Here is a 23,902-nt window from a genome sequence, read left to right on the forward strand (position 1 = left end):
GGTGAAAATATTTTCTAGCTTGTATGAATAAACCGGGCCTTCAACTGTTAACCTTTTAGTGAAAGGTAGGATTGATTAGCATCCTGCATAGTCCAACGCATCTAGAACTCTGTAAACAGAAAATCGCCCTGCATAGAAAACAGTATCAAAACCGTGTGAAATGCCGTTACAATTTCTGCCTCAATTTATTAGCCTAACTCACAAAAAGAAGCATTTCAACAAGATGTGTGCTGTTGGGGAATAATTTGCCCTGCATGCACTCCTCCACCCTCTGACGCAGCTGACCAACCTTGAGCAGCCGTTATCTCCCATAAGGAGGGGCTGCCGTGCCGTAGCATATTGTTGATGTTGCCAGTTTATGACCGGGCAACTCTCTGTCAGAGATAGTTATTGTTGTGGGACACCTGGAACACATCCTTCTCGGGGTGTAGATGACCCAGAGCCATAAGCGACAACAAATGGGATTCAGTGTCCCTGAGCTGTTTAGTCTATCTATTGAAGAATGTTGATTATTACACTCTGAACTAGTTAAAACCTGGAGCTACATGAGGGTTCTTCAGAATTGATTGTGGCATCTCAACCGTGTGGTCATGTCTTCTCCGGCCGAAGCTCCAAATAAACCGTCAGTCTTTGCCTTCAAAGCTCCAGATCTCCTCGTGTCTCTCTGAGTCCTGACTCCTATTGCTTCAGAAGTTTCCCCCACATGTGCAACCAAAATCAAACTAAGGTTGTGACTGACATCGCCACACCAAGAGTTGTTAGTATGGATAAAACGCTGGATTTAATACAAACCTGGATTAACTCTGAATGCTTGCCATGACATGCTGTTCCATATCCCTGATATCAATATGTCACATCATGAAAATCATATGTCTTGCTTTAGAGTCATATCATTAAAAATGTTATTCATCTGGCTTTAAGAGTTTTATTATGTTATATTTGTTAATGTGGACCTACGTCTGAAATAAAGTCAAATGAAAAACAGATTGGATGTAAGAGACCATCCTTTAAAATGTGTCTATGAGTGTCACACAGCATTTAATTGGCTCAACCGAGGTCTGTCAGCCCTGTGGTAGACTGGCAACCTGCCCAGGATGAACCCCCATCCCTCCCTCTGTGTGTGCTGGGATAGCTTCCATAAGCAGATGGGTGGATGGGTACTGAGTTCTTCCTGTTTAATTGCTTGGTCTTCCCCCAAAATGATATTTACTTACTACAAAATGAAAAAAACTAAAAAGAATGGACTTATATAAATGTTTATGGTGCACGTTTCAAGGAGTCATATTAGAGTACTTTAATAATAATACATAATAAAAGTCATGTTAACCTGTCCAGCAATGATTAGTGATTCCCTTTTTTCCTGTCCTCACTAATTTAGCTTTGTTAATAAACATTTCTACTTTTCTGACAGTGTCCAGTCTAAAGCAGAAATAAGGAGGAACATAAATGCTGAAAAATAACTTCCAAAACACCACCCACACTTCATCATAGCTTATTGCATTGTAAACAAACAACATGACAACTTGATAACACAAAGTATGAGTAGCTGTATTTCCTGTCTCGTATTCAGTATCACACTCGCAACAAACTGTCATAAATATCTCCTCTCAGTACAAGCTTATTACCGGGATTGATATTTCAGTCGAGAAATATGAATATATATATATATATATATATAGGAAGTAAATTGCAGGAAGGTTTGACATTCTGGCGCAGTGACATTGGAGTGTGATCTGTGCTGTATTATTAGAGATTTTTCCAATTGCTGTTACAAGCAGCCGTGCAGTGAATATACAGGACTCTCGTTAAGAAAAAACGACATTTTCAACACAAATGTATGTCCCATTTTTCTTAACAATGTCTTGGTGGCTGTCATAATATACTGAATTGAGTATATATAATAATAATAATAATAATAATAATAATCAAGTATACATAAATGTGTCCCTTGACCTTGTGGCAAAATGAACACAATTCAAAAGTAAAAAAAAGAACGAGAGAATAAAATAACAAATAGAAGTAGTGGCCTTCGAGTTGTGATTATTGTATCACAAAAACATTCAACAACTCACAGCAAAGCTTCAGCAGGAGAAAGAGAAACAAGCAAACACAGTTTATGAAAAGCTGAACCCCACATAAAAAATGTACAACTCTACAACAAATAAAATCAATTTGAAATGTACTGAGGTTCATCATTTATGATGGTACCTGTGAGAATGCAGTCTGTACAATCGAACCCTCACCCATGGTAACCCCCTCTACTCCCCCCTATTTGGAGAGCCCTTTATGTCAACACAGGTTTCAGATCTCCGGAGCAAAGCCCATCTTCTCTGTGCCATTCACTTCTCTCCCAAGATATGGCTTGAGGATGGAGCATCAGTTCTGGTACCCTTACTCCCCTTGTATGGGATCTTAAGCCTCATGAATTCATCTCCTCTATAGGTGCAGCAGGCTTGAGCAATTCCATAAGGCATTATCCTAGTCAGACAGCTGATTTATACAGCGCAGTGCCTACTTTATGGTGCCATACGACCGAATGAAATGTCTTGACGTACAGAAGATAAAGCACAACATCATTTCACATGGAAGGTTTCTCTTGCAGTTTCATGAGTGAGCAAATCACTGCAGGAAAGGTGACAGCGTTCAAGGCTCGCCTGGGATTGCGACAACATTGGTAGCTTCCTTCTTTAAAAAACTGCTACGGAAAATGGAAAAATAGCTTCTAACAACATATAATGAGGATGAAACTGCTAAACCATAACTGTTTATATTCTAAATATATAGAAACCATTCTCCTAACTTGCCTGTATATATCATATGAATGATTATATAAATTATTCAAGGTTAAAGTATACATTGATATTGTATGTTAACATATATTAAGATGTAAAAGAAAAGGGAGAAGGGGTCGGATTAAATAAGTGTAAACTTCTTCTGACCCCTTTTCGGACTTGTAATTAGCTAAAGCTTTGTTGTTTATTGATATCAGACAATGATACTACAGATTATTCAATTATTAATTAAATATTTCGTTTTGTTATTGCATTCATGTGTACAGTACTGTATCATGTCTGTATCATCTTTTGTTTCATTTGTATTTTCTTTGGTTTTACACTCTCGAAAAAAAATAATTAAACTAAACTAAACTAAGTAATCTCTGAACGAATCAGACAAGCTTGGGACAACATATATTTCTCCATATCCCCCGGGTATTCAGTGCAAAAGAAGCATCTCACTGATTGTGACTCTACCAGGATTACTGTGCCATCCACACAGGGCTCTGGGTGTCTCTGAGGAGTTAGAGTGCAGCAGAGAATCAGGATATTAGAGAAACCCTCCTTACAGTAAAAACAGAGCGCAGAGGGATTTAACCTGAACTCTAATAAGGCCTCTTGGGTGTGCCTGAAAGGAAGCCAACTGTCTTGAAGCTCTTTGGTGCTTTACCAAAAGATAAAGTGGACAGGGGCCAAAGCTCTCCTCGGTGGGCTATAACAGGGGTGAAAGGGACAGTTTTAATAAAGGAGAAAAAAGAAGCATGAAGATGTGTTGGAAAGAAATAGTGAAGGGACCATAAAAAAAAAAAATCACAATTTATAAAATGGTCAGATGTTTTCATCCTGTCACATCAATCAATGATTGGGTTTTAGTAAGTGGAACAGAGCCTATTTGAGTTTGTTCTATTTTTGTAGCACTTCCTTTAAATAAACACTCACTAAGAAAAGGGCCAATGTGTTGCTCATCTAAACTATGATGACATACATAATTCACAGATTGAAACTAAAGCAAAGTGTATCGACCTGTTTGCTCATGCCTGTGTCCTACTTTGTCTTTGTCATGTGACTGGGTGTTTTAGTGATTCACAAGTTTAGTGCCACACTCTATTCAGGCCTCCATGTAAGTAGTTGATGGGTGATTCCCAGTGAACTCACTGGTTTTGCATCTGGTCTGGTTCACATCATTACAAAAACATTAGTGGCCGGCTGCTGAGAGCTGTCAGTACGGTCATGTGACGTAGCGCCGCTGGTTGGATTCTTTGATGATGCAAATGCTCAGTGCAACTGAACGTCATTGACAGAGAGACGTACAGAACCGAACAACATTTCCTGCTCAATATGCAATAATATCTGTTTGTTTTGTGATTGTTTGATCACAGACCAAATATATTTTCTTCTTCTTGTCCTTGTGAGAAGGGTCTTTCTGTACTGGCCCCTGAGAGCTTTACATAAGACTTGACTGATGAAAGCTGGTATGAAAAGTTTTTGAAACTTTAAGATCAAGCAGTTCCTCTTCATCGCTCCGCTTATGCCCTTGTGGTTCTCAAGAATGTCCTGTAAACTGCTGCTACACTCCTTTTCCTCTTCCCCTAAAGAAAGTAAGCACACTGTGTTGATGCAAAGACATCTTGGTTTCAGATATCACAGCATGCAGACTGATTTTATGACACCCAACCCCCTTTTTCCCCATGTCTCTTTCTCTATCCTACTCACTCTCTTAACTCTTTGGATATATTGCCCTACAATTATAAATAGATTCTAATTAGCTCCTCAAGCCATGGGCAATATAATTGTTCATCAAGTAGGGACTGCACTCAGAAGCCTTTATACATGAAAGCTTGTGCAAAAGCTGTAGAGTAGCAAATCCCCTCAGCCTCAAATTATTATTTTTCTTGCGGAGCAGTGATTAATTTTACTAAAAATGTATTAGTTCAAAAATAATTCTGTGGTACTATCAATTTCTCTCTAAATTCAAAAGGACTCGGAGAGATTAAACCAACCTTATGAATGAAAGTCACACAACAGGCACAACATGTGAAGAGACTGATAGAAAGCAATGAAGTATAATGTTTGTAATCTTTCACAAAAAACAGGCTCGCTTTTTTAGGATTTAAACATTGAAACAGAGTCGAGTCTTGAACCTCATATATCGAAAGTCTCTTCATAATCAGCTGATAATTATTTGATTGATCTACAGTAGACTCTCTTACAACCAATATCTGTAGAGTTTAATGATATCTGTTCATAACATCTAAGCACTTAGTACATTTATAATTACCTAAAATCTTTAATTGCAACTCCTTTCTACTTCATTCAAAGCGTGCAGGAACAAAGACTTGTTTTCCGAGATGTGGAAGGAAGAAGAGACTCATGCTTTCTTTTTCTTTCTAATACCCACTTTTCCAGTTTCGTCTGGATCTAACTTAATAAAGCAAAGTCTGTCTTGAAGTTTTTGTTCTTCAAATTTCATATTTTGTTCTTTAATTAGACAGTGTTGAAAAGGTAAAAGTCATTCCAAAGTCAATTTAAACTCTAAATTGTCAGAGGAAATTATGATGCAAATTTGACACTGAAATATTTAAACATCTTATCTCTTTGATATTAAAGATTAAAACAGATTCCCTTGCCTGAATCCTTTTGAAGTTTGTATACTCTCTGTGGTTTACAGGACTCACACTGAGCATAATTCTTACAACATACACGACTAAGGTTTTGAAATGTGCTCTGCATGTAACTATGGAAATTAATTATCTGGCTGTGCAAAGTATTCTTGCCAGCTGCATTTTACAATACCTGTTATCTGCAGACAAAGAGCCCAACTTGCATCTGGTTTCATGTTTCTTCTCTCCCCTGTTATATTAATATGATCCATCTGCTCACCTGGCAGCTGTCTCGCCTGTTGTTCTACAACTGTGGGTGCAGCTGCCTTTTGCCTGAGCAACATCAGTGGTTTGACACAAAAAGCCTCCTATAAGAAATATACAGGGGAAGGCGGGTAAGGTGGGTGTCAACCTGCAACTCTATTCTATTAGCACCTTTCTTCTAGTTGCAGGAGCAAAATAATAATTGGCTGTTTCTTCAGAAAAGGTTGAGTCTTTCCATGTGGTTTACATTTCCTCTCAGTAACAGCATTGTACATCTTTTATATGTGTAGATTGTCATTCATTATGAATGCGCCACCTACAAATGTCAAAGTCTGCATATAATGACCAGTTAATTGCATGTATGGCATGAATTCAAATAACCATAAGGAAAACGACCAGGAACATAAACAGAAGGCAATTATTTTGTTGAAATAACGGAGCAGATCAACTGCATTCCCTGTCTTAACACCCGCGTGATGGCTCGCATGGCTAGCAAAGTGTAGGTCATTAGCCTTCAAAAAGCCTTTTTTATATCCCAGTAACAGCGTCTCAGAATTTTCTTGAAAATTAGCCCATAATGCTGATAGCCAAAGGGCATCAATTATGCTTAGCAACCATAAAAACAGCTCCTTGAGCGTATAACCACTCAGCGTGTAATTATGTTTTATTTAGCTGAAATTACTTATTGTATTAAAAAACATTTAACTGTCTGCTTACAATGATGTAAACCTACCATATAGGTTTACATCATAGAGATTAAGATGTGCACAAAAACTGGAGAGACATGTGCAAAAATGTGTGTGAATGGGGTTCAATAAAAAATAGATGGATGAATATAATTCAACAAATACAAAACAGTGTGGACAATAATTTATTTAGATGTGTTGTGTTTGGTTACATTTAGAATGCAATTACAACTTTTCAAGTTTATTGTTGCTTTACCCGCTGCACAACCTTAATTGAGTGGTCTCACACAATAAAGAATACTTTAATCATTTAATCATTTAATCATTACTGTTTATCACTTGAACAGCAAAAAGATTACTAGCAAAATAAATTGCATTTTTCATTTCTGTCAATTACATTTGACCATTTCATCTGAGTACTATATTCCCAGTGTTGTACAAAATAGAGCCATACTGCCCTCTGTCTGTGAAAAAGCAGAGTTGAGCTTCTCAAACCAAAACAAATGAAGACTTTGAATAATATTTTAGAAGAAACCTCAGAGTCAGTCTTCATATCAAATCAATGTGTTTATGATTTCAATGAGATGCTTTGTAGTTTTATTTTGTAGTTTAAAATTGGGATGAAGAGGTAAAAGAGATAATTTTATTATATCAATTTACGTAAGCAAACACTTTCTAAATCTACGGCAGCAAATACTAAAGGGAAACAAACTGTTTTGAAAAACAAAATGTACTCTTTTGATTTTTTCATGTCTTATTCTTAAAATTCTTAATAATGTAAATAGGTCAAAGGTCAGTTGGTTTAATGGGCCTTTTCATTAAGACTTTTTGACGTGTAATAATATAGCTGGATTCCATTTATCTGTCACACTGTCATTATGTCTTATTGGGACATAGATTACAGCCATTGCTAACGTTATTAGTAACACCTGTCCTACCATGACAACTCAAAATATATATCAAAAATATGAGGATGATGCAAAATGCAACACATCATCCATCCATCTTCTACTCTCTCTTCTGCTTCGACCCGACTGTGGATAAGCAGACTGCTTATCCACAGTCGGGTCGAAGCAGAAGCCCTTAATGCAACACATTAGTACACTTATTTACTCATGTTGCTGCAAGGGGTGACTTTGATACACCTGTGAAGTCTGACTAATTAGACAATGCTGATGACCAATTATTTGATAAGGGATGATCCAACACAAACTCCAGTCACTCTTTGTGCAGAAATCATGATTTGTTAAAGCAAAGTAGCTGAAATTAAAATATACCATTTCCAACCCATCATCCAAAGGTCAATCATGCTTAGTGTAAAATACATACACATCTCCCACTATACAGTTTGTTTAAGTCTTGATACATACAGTCTGTTGTTTAAGTTGCTTATTGGTGCTTTATGGTGGGTTGCCCGAACAATTGCAGTGCTGCAAGTATATCAATTCAATATATGTTTCTGTATGCTATTGATTTATCTAGATGTTCCCTTTTATATGACACTCGTCTGTAAACTGCTGTCTGCTTTGCTTAAATTGTCTACTATGTATTAAATATGAATTAAAAAACAATAAGATATTGTGTGTCTTGTGCTGTATTAGCCAGCAGGGGGAGCTCGTAGTCTAGGAAAAGAGATGCAATGGTTTACCATTTAAAGGAATAGGGCTGTGTTTATTTCCAGTTCATTTTCTGAGGGCACCACTCGAAGAAACTCAGTAAGTTGTATCTGATAGAAACCCCCAAAAAGCAACAAACACGTAAATACGTCACACCCACTGGCACTGTGACTTGTTATGTGTATCTGCTGGAAGCCGACCCCTGGGGGCTTTTACGAAATTTAACCCTTGCGTGTACAGTATGTCTGCTAGTCTGTCTATTTGCAGGCTACCTCCACTAAACACCCAATGCAATCCATGCATCATTGCGAGAACATAGTAGAGAAAGAAAGCAGAAAGGGGGAAGTTGTCGTGGGGACACGTTATGATCGTGGTCTACCTAAATCCACGCTTTCTGGACGAAGCCTGCACCACCATACTCTCGTACTTAAATTAATCCATCTTTGTGTGTTTCAGCTCTGTCTGTGCTGGAGAAGGCTAATGACCGCTTGAGTCACTCAACTGCTGGTGCTGCTGGCGAAGATTTGCATGAGCTGGAGCACCAACGGAAAATCCCTCCAATCCGGTTCTAATCCAGATCCCATCTTTTTCAGCCCTCCCTAGCCATTATTTTATTTACTAAATGCCCATATCCCTCCGCAGGGTCAGAGAGTATTTTGAAGAAATTGCTAAACGGTTTACGTAGTAGTTATATCGTATATTGTTATCGATGATATTAAACATTTTACACACTTACGAAACATCCCTTTCTCGAAAGGCCAGTCCAATTTTGAAAGACGTGTCTGCCGTAGTTATGGTCGGGGGAGGTGGGTCTAGTTTTCGAGGAGCCTAGAGGGGCTGTGCTTCGGTGCCACTTATCATTAGATATGGCCACCGTTATAGAGTACGCCGAAGCGTCATCCTCAAGTTAATTTAGTGATATTTGATAGGAATTTCGCAGTTCGGCCACTGTTGAAAGCGAAATGTTGTTTTTGGGAAGCTAGTGTTTGTTTTTACATGTCTTTGGAGGCGGTTGTTACTGCGTGGCAAGCTGGCTGCGAGAGTCTCCTATCTGGCCGCTTGGTCCCGCAGCTTGTCGATGCTGAAGAAAATAGAACCAGTTGCCAACCAAGCGGTCGGCACCCAACATTTGCTCTGCGCGTCGCTGTATATTCGCTGATGATTCACATTTAAAGTTTGATTTACAGGGTGCTGACTTTTGCAGCTGCTTGGATTTTGGCTTGTTTATACGTTAATGGTACAATTGTTTTGCCGTAGACTTGGGTGGCTAACACCAACTAGCTATATAACCCGAACTCGTGCGACGACAGCTGTCATTGGAGAAAGGAAAGTGATCCCCACAAATGTGTGTGCAAGTGAAGCGGTTTTCTGTTGGATTTACATCATCTGCCTTTCCATCAAATGGGCAAAGTTGGGAATAACATTGCAACGTTGGAATATAATGATATGCGTGATGCATTTTTGAGAACTGCGGTGTTGCTTCATTGGAGAGAGGCTAGCTAGCTCCATTAGCTTGCTAGCTAGCTGGGTGATAAAAGTGCGACGTTTCATCCCCCGGTATTTTGGATATGAAGAGGATACTTCGCTATTCATAGGGCTGGAAGGTAAGCTACAGTGTGATGTTCAATTTTTTTTAATGCACGCTAGATTTGTTTAGCATTCACCTTGTGAAGTAAAGCTGAGCCAACATTATCCACCTCCAGTCTGATGTTGGGGGTTTGTCGCCGCCTTGGCTTTCATGACTCAGACTATTCCACGGAACGGATCATTCAATAGAAAGGTTCTATATAAACAGAAACAGAGGGTTAACGTTATATCTTCACTGTTTAACACACTGTATGCAGTCAGCATTCACACACTTCTACTGCTAATGTATACCAAGAAGCAGAAACCGAAGCTTACGTCATTGTATATCATTTTCACTTTTTGTGTAGCATTGTAGTTCCACAGAACATTTCCGTTTCAATGGATAGACCGAGCCTTTGTGTGTGTTGGGCACAAATGCTCATCATTGCCCTGTAGATACTAATTTGTCTTACGGACAGCGTAGTTGAGGTTGTTAAGTTTGCCATCATCCTCAGACTATTATATGTAACATTAACTGTGGGACAACAAAAGGCTGAAGCATGAGTGATTGGTGTTTTGGAGTAGGCGTTAGTTACACGCTAGTACGATGAGTTGGCCAACTAACTGCAACCTATGTAACCTGTTTGCTGTGTGAACCTCTTTCAAAGTTATCCTACCGACTAATTTCTCTGAAAGCTGAATCCAGTCTATAGTAATGCCAGTTAAATATGAACTTTTGATTGATTTCTCTGTGCATATGCAGTCACATGTAAATGTTACTTTTGACTGGGGTCTCCACAGAAAAGGCGACAGAGTTCAACACAACAGGCTAGCTATTGCTAGCTGTATTCAACTGCTTTGTGCCCAAGCTTGAGTTAACAAAAGCTAATGTTAGCATGTATCCAATTGTGCCTGTAGTAGTCGTGACTGCCTAGTAGTCAACGGATCTTAGCCTGAGATGCCCTAACAATAAACGTTATTCTCATCGCTATCATTTGAGGCTTCCCTAGTTGTAAATATGGTTATAAAATGGTCCTTATCCAACTTATGTATATTGCATCACCACTTACAGTGCTTCAGGTAACAGTAAGACCCTGTTTCTTATCTGAGGATTTAGGCTCACAAGCATCTTTCTGAACAATTGTTCTGACAGTGTAACCATTGTAATTACTAATATTTCTCGTGGTATTTGGTGTTATTGTACCACCATCTGTCCGGAGCCTGGAGGCTTATATAGACATAGGGGAAAGAGAGAATTACCACAGAAAGATGGTGTCAGTTCCACAATATCTAACAGCTCACATTAAGGCCTCTCCTACCTCTTTCATTTTGAGATAATTAAACCACCATTAGAAGTCATTTTAAACAAATGTTCAGGACAAAACAAATGTTCTAAAGGCTCATTAATGTAATGTGGTGCCAAGCACCCCATCTCAGCATTGATATTGTGTTATACACATGAAGTGAAATGGCAAAGAATACAATGTAATGTGAAATTAGCCCCATTTTAGTGGCATTTTCTGCTTTATTAAGATTACATCTAGCAACATTGACTTTTGTCATGACTCATCGTAAATATTAGTCATCATTTATTCTGATGTAATTTTATTTTGGGACAGACAAACAAGTTAGCGGATGGCTTTTGAGAATATTTTGCATCTGCCTTTCAGAAATTAATACTAGTGAGTAAAACATACTTTTATCTCCTGCTTGAAAGTAGTTTTGGATAGTGGTGCAAATACTGAGGTGAATTTGGGTTATTAAAGGAGGTTTGTGAGGTTGCATTATTAAATACTTGGATTACCCTGGATGTAAAGTAGTGGGAAATATATGTTTGATTTTAGTCAGGTTTTTCTTGTCCATTGTAGTTATTAAAGAGGTTTTACATTGATTTAGCCATTATTTATGGCTTATCAGACAAGGAAACAAAAGTATCCAAAGGATATAATGTTAAAGTGTAAACACTTATTTCAAATATTGACCCAATATGTTAAAGACAAAGACATAAACAAAGCACAAGACAGTCTAGATTTAAAAAACAACCTTGAAGTCCAATAACACGAGGCAAACATTTTAGAAAAATACAAAATACCTCCCACAACAAGCATAATTACTACAATCAAGCTGGGCTATACTAGGGTTTAATAATACTTTTTGTATTAAAATGCACCACTGCCTGGTCCTAAGACTACAAAAAACGTTTTCAATCTAGCATTAACAATTATATACTATATTTTTCTTTCACCATATACTTTACATTACATTTACATTTAATTTAGCTGAAGATTTTATCCAAAGCGACTTACAATAAGTGCATTCGACCAAGAAGATACAAACTTGAAGAAAACGGAATCATATAAGTACATTAGGTTTCATAGAGCCAAACCATTTTAAATGCTACTCAACAGGCTTTAGATAAGCCAGTCCTTTGTTAGTATATAAGTGCTTTGTTAGTATGTAAGTGCTTAGTTAGTATATAAGTGCTCTTTTTTCTTTTCTTTTTTTCTTTTTGTTTTGTTTTTCATTTTATTGCTCGAAGTGGAGTCTAAAGAGATGAGTTTTCAGTCTGCGCCGGAAGATGTGTAAGCTTTCTGCTGTCCTGATGTCAATGGGGAGCTCATTCCATTTTGGAGCCAGGATAGCAAACCAACGTGTTTTTGCTGATGGGAACTTGCGTCCCCCTCGCAGTGCGGGTGCAGGGATCCGTTTATCTGATGTAGAGCGGAGTGCACGTGCTGGGGTGTACGATTTAACCATGTCCTGGATGTAGGAAGGGCCAGATCCATTCGCAGCATGGTACGCAAGTACCAGTGTCTTGAAGTGGATTGTAGCAGTTACTGGAAGCCAGTGAAGGGAGCGGAGGAGCGGTGTGGTGTTGGAGAATTTAGGAAGATTGAAGACCAGACGAGCCGCTGCATTCTGGATGAGCTGCAGAGGACGGATGGCACATGCAGGTAGACCAGCCAGGAGGGAGTTGCAGTAGTCTAGGCGTGAGATGACGAGAGCCTGGACCAGAAGCTGCATCGCTTTCTGGGTCAGCTGGGGACGTATCCTCCTGATGTTGTAAAGAGTGTATCTGCAGCAGCGGGTTGTTGCAGTGAAGGGCAGGTTGTTATCTAGGGTCACACCCAGATTCCTTGCAGTCTGAGTCGGGGAAACAACAGAGGCAATCTTTTCCCGGAAGAAAAAGCAGTTCAGTCTTGTCAAGGTTGAGCTTGAGGTGGAGAGCAGACATCCACTGAGAGATATCAGCTAGACAAGCAGAGATGCGTGCGACAACCTGGGTTTCAGAACGGGGAAAATACCAAATTAATTGAGTGTCGTCAGCGTAGCAATGGTATGAAAAACCATGCGGGCTAATGACCGATCTGAACGAGTTTGTGTTCAGAGAGAAGAGGAGGGGACGAGGACAGAGCCCTGAGGGACCCCTGTAGATAATTGACAAGGGTCGGAGTCAGACCCTCTCCAAGATACCCTGTAGGTGCCGTCTTTGAGGTAGGAGGTGATGAGGGAAAGTGCAGAGCCTGAAACTCCAATACTTCAACATAAACTCACCTAAACACAGCTGTTATATAGAGTGTAATGGGCTAATTAATCAGTTTCAACCAACTGATGCCTTTAGCTTTCATGTCCAGCGGACACAAACCAACATGAGCATACCATTGGATTTCACAGAGCACATGAGAAATGTATGTTCAGAATTCTCCTGCCTTTTTATAATTTAATTTATTCTAGATCAAAGTTACTGTAAAAAATATCTGGTCATTAACTTGCAGGATGCTCAAATGTTGCCTGGTGATGGTAGCGGGGGGGTTGAGGTGACGTGACGTGCAACAACATTAACCTTTCTGTTGGTCGCTTGTTAGCAGACCCTTCACGCGATGACAGAGCGAACAGGTACAGGCAGGTACAGGCAGGGCCCATAATGATAGCCCTATAGTTTAAATCTACTACCCACACATAAACATATGGAAGTGGGTTACTATTTAAAAAAATGTATGTATTTATAAATGTATTTAGGAACCTATCCATGTGATTTAAAGTGGGAGTCGACCTCAAATCCTCTAGGGGGGTCCGGGTGCATGCTCCCCCGGTAAGATTTTCTTTTTAATTTTGGACTTAAAGGCATCAATCTGGTGCATTTTGAGGGGAAAATAAAGAGACTAGATCTATGGAAACACCTATATTAAACAGAACTGTATACATTTCAATAATCATAAAATCATAGCCATAACAAATAACATATTTCCAATATGAAAAAAACACTGAAACTTGTTTATTAATTTATTTTCAGTTCATTTATAGTTATGAGTGTGTCTGTGCTCCTGAATCAGCCTCTCCTGTCTCTCTCCTCCTCCCTACTCCTCTTTGAGGCAGCAGCAAAGACTAGTTTTAGCTCTCAACAAGTTTTAAAAGTGTATCTTACCTTTTTTCACTTAGTTAACTTTTTATTTATTTATTCATATTTTACTAATCACATTACATTACATTTCATTGAGCTGACGTTTTTATCCAAAGCGACTTATAATGACCGATTACAGGGACATTCTCCCTGGAGTAACTAAGGGCTAAGTGCCTTACTCAAGGGCACACTAGTGGTGGTGTTCCTGGCGGGATTAGAACTCACAGCCTTCCGATCTTCAGCCCACCTCACTATCCATTAGACCAATCACTACCCTCTCAAATGGAAATATGTGTTTACATAAATGGTGACCACACCGTTTGAGACCCACTGAGAACTTAAGACTAAGTTAACTATCTAAACACTCAGAGAGTCCTTTACCTCACCTGAGCTGAGGTTATCCCAAGCTTGAATGACACACAGAGACCAATCAAGGGCTTTGATTTATGATCTGTATGACAGTGGACATGTCGGCAGGCCACATCATGTGGACAGCCAGTCACCCTGTGTAAGGCAAGCCACTTAACAGGCCAGAAGGAGGCGAGATCAGAGCAAGGGAGCGAGGGACCATTGTCCACAAGTTAATCGATCACAGATGGTGTCGTGGTCACGGACGAATAAAAAAGAAAAAATTATAAAAAGAAAACACCTAAATGGTTTGCAAAATATACTTGGGCATCTGTTAATATACCTGGGCGGCCCGCCCAAGTATAGTCTGTGTGGGAAACCCTGCTCAATGTGTTCGGTCACTGTACTAATGTGAAATTAGCGTCTTGACAGTGCTGTCAGCCACATAAAATCGATGCCAATCTTTATTCATACAAACTTTTATCATGCAACAGTTAAGCTCTCAGTGATTAACAGAACATTTGCTGTACTACGTCAGAGCAAAAGCCCTACTGCACAATCTCAACAAATAACAATTAAAAACCTGGATATATTAGTGGACAAACACAGCTGATGCGGATCATGTCATAAAAGGCACGAGAGTTAACGTAAAGGTTTGATCATGAAAATTACAAAACTACATAAATAAAACTACCCTCTTTCGTTACAATCCACCTGAACACTAAATTAAGGAATACCCTATTTTATGGTGTTCATAACTTCAATAGAGTTTCCTACTCGTACACCTATTTCGAGAAAGATTTAAGCTTTTCTAAATGGAATTTCCCCTTTGCTAATTCCCACCCCTCGAATGCAGCGTTCTGACAACTATTCTTCTTTTCTCCAAAGACTTTCATAGTCGATTCAGGTTGACTTTATTTTCAGGCTGGTTTTGCTGATTAAAAACTAGTCATGGATAACATTCTGCTTGGGGCATGTGTAATATTCATAGACGTGACCCAGGGTGGTTGGAAGGGGATATACGTTTCCAAAACTTCACCTTTTGAGATATTTCGAGATAACATTAGCAGAGTACAGCTGAGTCAGTTTTAAATCCTGGATGTATGCTTTAGACTTGTATCATAGGCCTTTGTCTCTGAAATGGATCTTTCGCTTTTTCAAAGTTAGATAATTTTTCTTCAAGGTATGCAGTTAGTGACAGATTGGGCTCTATGCCAAGTCAAGACGGCTTGACTGAATAGCAGTGGGGGGCATGGCTTGGAGAAAGGTCAATTAACTGGAAAAAATCCATGGGAAATGCCCAGTGGTCAACATTTAGTTTAGATTGTTTAAACTGTAATTACGAGCATTCAAGTGGTAGAAAACATGCACATCTTATATCACATATGCCTACAACATTGCTTGCCATCTTTTTGCTTCCTTTTTATTCAGCTAATTTTAATGCCCATGTTCATATGTGAATTAGGGCTGTATCCGAATATTCGCTCGTTGGAGTACTATTCGGGTTTCAATTTCGTTATTTGGATATTCGTTTTTTTTTCGTTTACTTTCTCTGTCTTTAGATAATGACTTTTCTCCATTAATCTCCGTCACGTTGTTTCCATAGCAGCAACAACTTCCTGTCAACAGCGCTAACTCTCCTTCAAAATAAACACATGTCCATACAAAATAGGAAGCCAAGCCAAATTACACTTAAGACATATACAACTGCAAGGAAAGTAACAAACACAATAAAATATCCTTTTCAATTTCAAAGAACACAAATTGGGTTGTATACATTAACAAATAACTATAAAACAACAATACTGTAGAATAACAAAATGAATGCCATGAATAAACCGAAATACACGTGTTGAAGCGGTTCACTGCTGATTATTGGTTATTTTTCCCCAAAAGAACCAATGGAAAAAAATATTTGTCCCTGTTTTGGCATCTGATTGGACACGGGTATGTGAGAGGTGCAGAGTGGCATGACCCAGCCTGTAGCGAAAATTGCCATTTCTCTCACTCCAGTATACAAGTACATCCCATGAGCAAATTGTATTCAGATAACTCAACAAAAATTCAATGCAATTTTGGCAAATTTGACTGCTGGAGAGATTCTTGTGTCGTTTGGAAATAGCCAATGGATATTTCCCTCAGACTCTGTGTTCCTTTGTGTCACCAGTGCTCTCATGGCAGCTCTCAACTACACTTCACATTGTAAAATACAACTAAAGGGCAGCATTCACCTTTTTTTACCATTGAACTGTGGCTTTTCTTTCAGTGGGTGGGTTGCAGCAAATGGAAAACCCAGAGCACTGGATGTGGAGTGATTACTGAATGCTTCCCATGCCATTGTCTCCTTTTTTATATTCAGTCCTTGAAAGCTTCTAAACATAATGAAAACAAAACGGGTGAACATCGGCACCTGTTTTCAAAAGTTGAGTAAATGTTTAAAGTCTACTTATCATACAACGCTTATCATTATCTCATCTTTGTTTCAGAATGTCATCAGAGGATAAGACTGTGGAACCCTCTGACCAGGGACCCTCACCGCCCTCCAGCAGTGTCGGGGCCACGTCCACAGGAAGTCCTGCCCACGCAGACAAACGACCACGTGGAAGGCCGCGCAAGGATGCTGCTGTCATCCTACCGCAGGCGCCACTCTCATCCACGTCTAAGAACAAAAAGAAGTAGGTTTTTATATTTGGATATTGAAAGTAATCTTTTTTTGTATGTTTATGATGTGGAAAAATAATGTAATATTTACTTCCATCTAAAAAAAAAAATCGGATAAGACTCGACTGATTTTGTAGCTTTGCATAATGGATTTTTTTCTGCTTCCATAACATCTGGATCGTGCTATTGCTTGATTTTTATTTGTCATAGTTATTTTGTCATATATCAAACATGGAAGGCGGCTGTTAGTCATGGGGGCCATTTTTGTCGGAGGGTCAGTGGTTTGATCCGCATCCCGTTTTAGGTTTGATCCTTAGCCTCTGCAGTCAACATGTCAAATTTCCTTGGGATACTAAATCCAACACTGTAGAGATGCTTTGTTAGTAACCTTGGATAAAAGCGTTGGCTACATCAAGCAGCACCCAAAACCATATCATGAAATCTCGATAATGTGGAATCCTGCTATTTTGTCCAAGAAATTAAAAGAACGTTGGAAGATATTTAAAACGAGGTCCACAGACTGGCAGTCTGACTTAAACATATGGCATATTTACTGTGTTACTAGAAAAACACATTATTTTTGTTGTGTTTTGGGCCTTTCCTTTTGTTCTTCAAAACTGATTGTGTTGTTTGCATGTAGTTGATTGGGTTTGCTTTTTAATAAAATATCATCATTGCAAATATGATTTTTATAAACAGTTCCACAGCAGCTTGATTACAGTTGAGGCCAGAACAGAAATGTCTTTATGAGGGTTTTGTACACGGTCTGACTTCTTTGTGACATCCATAGCAGCATATAATGCAGCTTAGAGCTGCTAGGTAACATAATGCCCACAAAGGTCCTTAACCTTCTCCTTAGTCTGTCCTCTCAATCAATCTTAATACCCTGCTCCCAATGGATCATTTAATCTGCAAGCATCCAAACAATGCCTTAATGCCACACTGCCACAGTGGAAGAATGACCTGGTACACATTTGAGTTGCTTCATGTTTATTATGGAATAGGCATAAGGTTGGCTGTTCCTCCTGGCATAATCTACCTGCCTGCAGTGTAGAAGCCAAACTTGACCAACTGTAATAAGATGATACGTTGCTATGCTCAGTCACATACACTAGAGAGTGAAGCAATTTCACAGAGCTGGGAAAATTCCTCATGGCACAGACCAACTGGCTTCCTCTTCTAATGGATATAATCAGTGTGTGTATAAATATAAAAATGACCAGTGTTAAAAGCCAGTTTGCTTGTGACAAAGGAGGAAGTGTCAGTAATGGCTCTTGTAGACCTGGTTGTTGGAATTTACTAGATTTGCCCACGCTCCATCTGCTAGTCAGTCCATTTCAGAAGAGCATAATCCTTTTCAGGTTTTCCAGGCAGCACGCTGCTAGCTGGAACTACTTACCACAGCATTATTTTCATCTTTTCTTTCTTTTTTTTTTCTCTCTCTTTCTCCCTGTGGTGGGACTGTGGGGGGGATAAGTTGTGCAGGGTATGGGGTTGAATGTTGGTCTTCAGCATTTGTCAGTGAATTTGCTGGCGGTCTCAATGCTGAAATGTAATGCCTTTTGCGCAGTTATTTATAATTTCAGTTGAGTTGTGTAGCAGTGTTTGTGAAGACTGTACTGCCATCAACTACTCTTTGTGCTATACATCAGATTGTAGTCATAAATGAAAATGTCAAACACAGATAATATTTGCATTTTAATTTGCCATCCAGAATGAAAAGCCATTTAAAAGTAATTAACTATAGAATTATATGTGTGAACATTTACACTAAAGCCTGTGAGACAGAATATGTTTAGCACTAAAATGTGAGCGGGATGAAAGACCAAAACATGTCATACTGATTAAAAAACAAACAGTTTTACAATCAATCAGAGTCTTGTCTGTAGACTTATGTTAAGCCAAATAATAAACTGCATCAACCATTTATTAAAATGTAACTGCATATTGATCATTTACCATTTATGATTTTTTGGTTTGCTGATAGTATACATAACTATGTTTTTTGCAGTTTCCTAGTTAGATTTTTCTATTGTCAAATTAAGTCTTCAATTATTGTCAATGTTGCAATTAATTAAAACAATCTTGTTGCCTATAAGAATTATATAATTTAGATTCTGTCATGCACAAATCTTAATGTTATCCGTGACTACAGGAAGGCACATGCCTGACTCAGCAATAACTGTGTGCCCCTTTACAATAACATGAAACAAGCACTCTGTGGGATAGGTGAGTTTGCTTCTAGTCAATTAAGAGAGTTAGGCTTGACTCAGGCTTACAGGTTATTATGTTTTTAGCCAAGGTTTGCTAAAGGCTTCTTCTGTCATTCTTTAGCTTTTGGGTTGTTCCTTATCTTGACATGGAAGTCATTTAGAGGGAGGGGTTGATTTGGCATCCAGCCATTTGTGATTTTTCTCTCTGGTGGCACCGAAAATTACCCACCCCCCGATCCCACCATCTCCTCCCTCACTTCCAACCCCCTGTATCCTCCTGAGTACCCATGGAACATACACATGCTGCTCTCATTTTTCTCTCTCCCTACTAAGAATGCTAACAATTGATGTTGCTATTTAATTTGTGTCCCTGACAACTATTCCCTCCACACAGCGTTTCCAAGATGAATTTAACAGAGCTCCCGTTGGAGGATGCTCAAACACTGACAGACCTTTCCATAGTATATGTAACCGCTTGTGTATGCATGCACACATCTGTACGGGTTGGCATACTGGCTTATGTGTATAAACCTAGTCATGGTTGTCTGATTTGCTGACATGGCACATTCAGTGAGAAATGGAAATGGTTTTCCTTTCCTTTTTGATCTCTACATTTAAAATGATGTGTTTTAAAATTGTGAGGACTTCTCTATAAGTGATAATAGCTAAGAAAGATGACTTTTAACATGACTTCCCAGATAGAAAGTCTTGAACTGGTGTAGTAAGAAGATATTTTTGGGTCACTCAACAGGAGGTAGACACATGAAAAGGATTTTCTGATTGAGTTTTCTTTTGGCCTTGGATCTCAATCCAAACTGTAATTGCATTTCTACATACAAACCCCAATTGCACGGTGCAATCCGATTTACTACTGCATCATATAGATGAACCAAATTCAAATAAATTATTAGGGTTTTTAGCATTCCTTGATAGTTGATATTGTTTTTTGCATTGTGTTGTATAGATAGTGTCAGTATGTAGCTGTTGTCGAGTATTATTAGACCGGACTTGGGCAGCCACCGCGGCTGATGCTCAAGTTTGAGTACAGTTTTAACTAACCACCACAGTTTGTTTCCTTGTACTGCGCTGTGGTTCACTTTCTCGCTAAATGGTGTGGTAGGAATCATTTTAGTGTAATATAGAACAGATGGACAAAGCTTTCTTAAACGTGAAGAAAAAAAAGGATTACTACTGCACCAGATATTTAAATTGTGTGTATTGCGGGAAAAAAAACCTTATTTTGGAAAATAAATCAAATGTGTATTTTTCAAATGACCCCTTGGGCCCAAGTTCCCAAATGAAAGGTACATGTTTTGTAAACACACGCAGCTTTTCCCACACTTTTGCTTGAATAAAATTGTCTAAATTGATCAAATTGTTCAGCGCTATACACTTCAGTCAGTTCTGATAATGTTTAAATGTGGGTTGTGTGCATGAAGTTTACCGACAGCCGTGCATTAGTATACTAAAACACTGTTATTAATTGGTTCACTAAATGCACAGTTTTGGACAAATGCATAAAGAAATATGAAGTGATGCTTCATATATCTAATTCTGATTAAATGTTATTAACAAGCAGTGTTTGAGCCCAATACTAATTACACATGGCAGCTTCATCTCTACTTGAGACAAGTCGGTCAATCTTCTCTGGTAGATACTTACAAACTGTCGTTTGTTAAGAGCTGTATCATCATTACTTAATACCTGTGAAAAAACACATCTCTAGTAGGCTGTAGTACTTCTAACTTGGTTTTTTACCTTGAAATACGATAGTACAGCGTTCTCCTCGCATAGTTTTATGTTGGTGTTTTTATAAGGTTTATAATCTCCAACATGCCTTTTTTTTTTTTTCTTTTTTTTTTTTTTATATAAATGTGTTGAAAGTATTTTGCGTTCTTTATTTGGAAAATAATAGAGCATTGACCTTGTCGCAAACTAGCAGTTCTCCATAACAATCACATTCTTACTAAGAAATATATACTAAGCTGTGCATACCCTTGTGACTTATACATCAAGGGTCAAACTGCTTTGTTCTTCACACAAATGGACCCCAGTAGCCCCTGCTGGCAACAGAGTAGCTATTGATTAGAATTGATAATAAGAGGTTGTCTTGCTGTTTTATTGACTGGCATTCAGAGATCTATCAGATGGTGTGTTTGCCATGATAATTCTATTTACTTAAGACTAATCATTTAAATAGGATGGTTGTTATTGTACCTTTTTTCGGGACTACCGTCAAAAACTTTAAGTAGAATCAATTAGATCTTGCATAAAATAATGTTGGAGTCTCTATTTTTGGAATAATAAAATATAAGGATAAGACTATCTGTCTTGTGTAATCCTTCTGTCTTTATCCAGAGCTATATACTATGTACAAAGCTATACATCACAGCGCCTAATGAATGTGCAAACAACCCTAAGGATATTTTCTGTTCAGGATACCAAACATGACTCATGAAAATTCATCATTACATATTTGTTAGTGCTGAGGTAAATTACAGAGCTATTATCATATATAATAAGTAGGGTGTATTCTGATTTGAATTTTAACAAGAGCACGTTCAGTTACTCTAATGAGTTGTCATCCCTTCAGGGACTGTAAATGATAAAGGTATTTACATGTCTCTCTAAAGATGAACACACATTTCAGTTTTGATGTATGAGCACCATACACCAATATTTAGATTTTTCTTTTTTTTTGATAACCCTATCATGGGCGTAGTCCTTTATTTAAGAATAATGCTACATTAATACCATAAGGAAATGTTATCTAAATACCCATTCTCTTTACTCTAATCTTTAGAGTGGCGTTATTCAGATTGCCCTCCATCTTTAAACTCTACATACTACCAGTCTGCATTGTGCACCCCCCACTACCACTCTTCCGCCTTGCCCAGAGCCCTGAGTGCCTCCATTAAAAATCAGTGACAGCTGTGACTATATTTAACTAATTCATGACCGCCCCGCCACCCCCACTCCTGAGGCGAATGCGGGCACTTCCTCTTTTCCTGTTCTTTTGCAATGCCTATGTTTATTTGTCTGTTTCTCTTCCTCACCCTAGGGGTCGCACCAGAGGGAGGGTTGTTGTGGATGACGAGGACAGCATGGATGGGACGGAGATAACAGAGTCCATAGGCCCTCAGGACACAGGTGAGACTTTGCAACCCCCCCTTTGTGATCAAGTATGTACACGTTGGTTACGCTAGGGAGTGATGTAACACTTGAACTTGCACATCTACGCAGCCCCATGCCTAGAGTGCTTCAAAAGGGTATTTCAGTAAAGGTAGAAGAGGAGTCTCCCTCTCCTGCAGAAGGATGGATGAGAGCTTTTTCTTGGCACCCCATGCTTCTACTTCAGGGCTATAATTGAAAGGGTTTAACTTGAGCTGTGAAGCTACAGCGGGTGTGTTTTTTTTTTCTTCCTCCCCTTACTGCTTCCATCTCTCCTCCTGCTCTGAGATTGGCATTGAGGTGCAGTGGGAAAGAGCCCTGGGCTAATGCCCTCTAAAAGCTTTTTAAAATCCCATCAGTCTCTCCAGACCCATTTATGTGCTTTTTTATGTGTGTACATCACGTCACGTGACCATGCCTCCCATTCTCATACATCTCTTTGCTGCCCTGTTGCTGTGCTGGAGATATCGGGGAATGAAATTCTGACAGTGGCTTGCTCTACTTTTTTAGCTGTGGTTTACGTTACTTAAACAGGCAATTATAAGGAAATGATTTGTGTTTTATCATGAAAAATATATTTTTTTAATATAAAGAACAAGTACCGTAATTTTCGGAATATAAGGCGCACCTGAATATAAGCCGCAGCAGCTAAATTGAACGATGTGTACATATATAAGCCGCACTGGACTATAAGCCGCAGGTGTTTTGATGTTTAATTACCATATGTAAGGGTTCGTGCACAGAGGGGATTGTCGGGAAAGAGATGGCTGTTTGAGGAAACTCCCATTTATTAACATTTCAACAAACAAGTTGCATATTTGCATAACGTATTCAAGTGTTACCATTTAGTGCAATAGTAGCTACAGAACATGTGCTGTGCTGTGTAAACTGTACTGTATCACATAGCGTTTCAGACACACAAACTTTTCAACTTTCAAACTTAAACGGTGCGCTCCCAGCGCACGTACCGGCAGTGATCTACAGCAGTGGTTTTCAACCAGTGGTACGGGGACAAACTGTCTCGCTCTCGTAATGTCTGTCTGTCTTGCTCTCGTTCTGTCTCTCGTACCACTCTCGGTTCCACTTTTACTTTTGCGCGCTACCTGTCTCACAGGTGGGGGGGCGCGGACCGGCCATAGAGCCCATAGAGTTAAAGGTGGTGGACTGTAACCTGTAAAATCCATAGATTTAGGAGGTCCCCTAGTGGCCGTTAGCTGTAAAAATCCATAGATTAGCCGCACCGTTATATAAACCGCAGCGTCGAAAAATGGGGGAAAAGGCGCGGCTTATAGTCCGAAAATTACGGTAAGTAATGTGCGGCTGAGGTCAAGCAATGTATACCTTTGCTCAATGAATTTCAAATCTGTTGTCATAATGTTATGAATAACTCCTGCTTATTGTATAATGGCATTTAAAAGTTGTATGTCAAATGTAACAAATAAACAAACATGCCTATCATGAAAACATGTAGCATATTGACAAAAAAAGGCGACCTCACTTCTATCCAAAGACTGTGGGAAGTGTACTATACATGCATTCAGTTATTAGGACGTGTTATTTGTCTTTGTGATGTTCCATTAAATGACAGTGAATCATTGCAG

The 23,902-nt window shown here is 38.9% G+C and overlaps 1 protein-coding gene across 1 annotated transcript in view; it reads left to right on the plus strand.

Annotated features, from left to right (window-relative positions):
* The first annotated feature begins 8,799 nt into the window (after nt 1–8,799).
* Nucleotides 8,800–23,902, plus strand: part of kmt2cb (lysine (K)-specific methyltransferase 2Cb) — a 72,333-nt gene continuing 57,230 nt past the window's right edge. The window contains exons 1-3 of the mRNA XM_079651033.1: nt 8,800–9,544; nt 16,743–16,931; nt 22,192–22,280. Coding sequence (XP_079507159.1) covers nt 16,744–16,931; nt 22,192–22,280 — 277 coding nt within the window. The 5' untranslated portion in view covers nt 8,800–9,544; nt 16,743. The remainder of the gene's footprint in view (nt 9,545–16,742; nt 16,932–22,191; nt 22,281–23,902) is intronic.

Source organism: Notothenia rossii, assembly GCF_949606895.1.
Source record: "Notothenia rossii genome assembly, chromosome: 9".
Taxonomy (NCBI): Eukaryota; Metazoa; Chordata; class Actinopteri; order Perciformes; family Nototheniidae; genus Notothenia; species Notothenia rossii.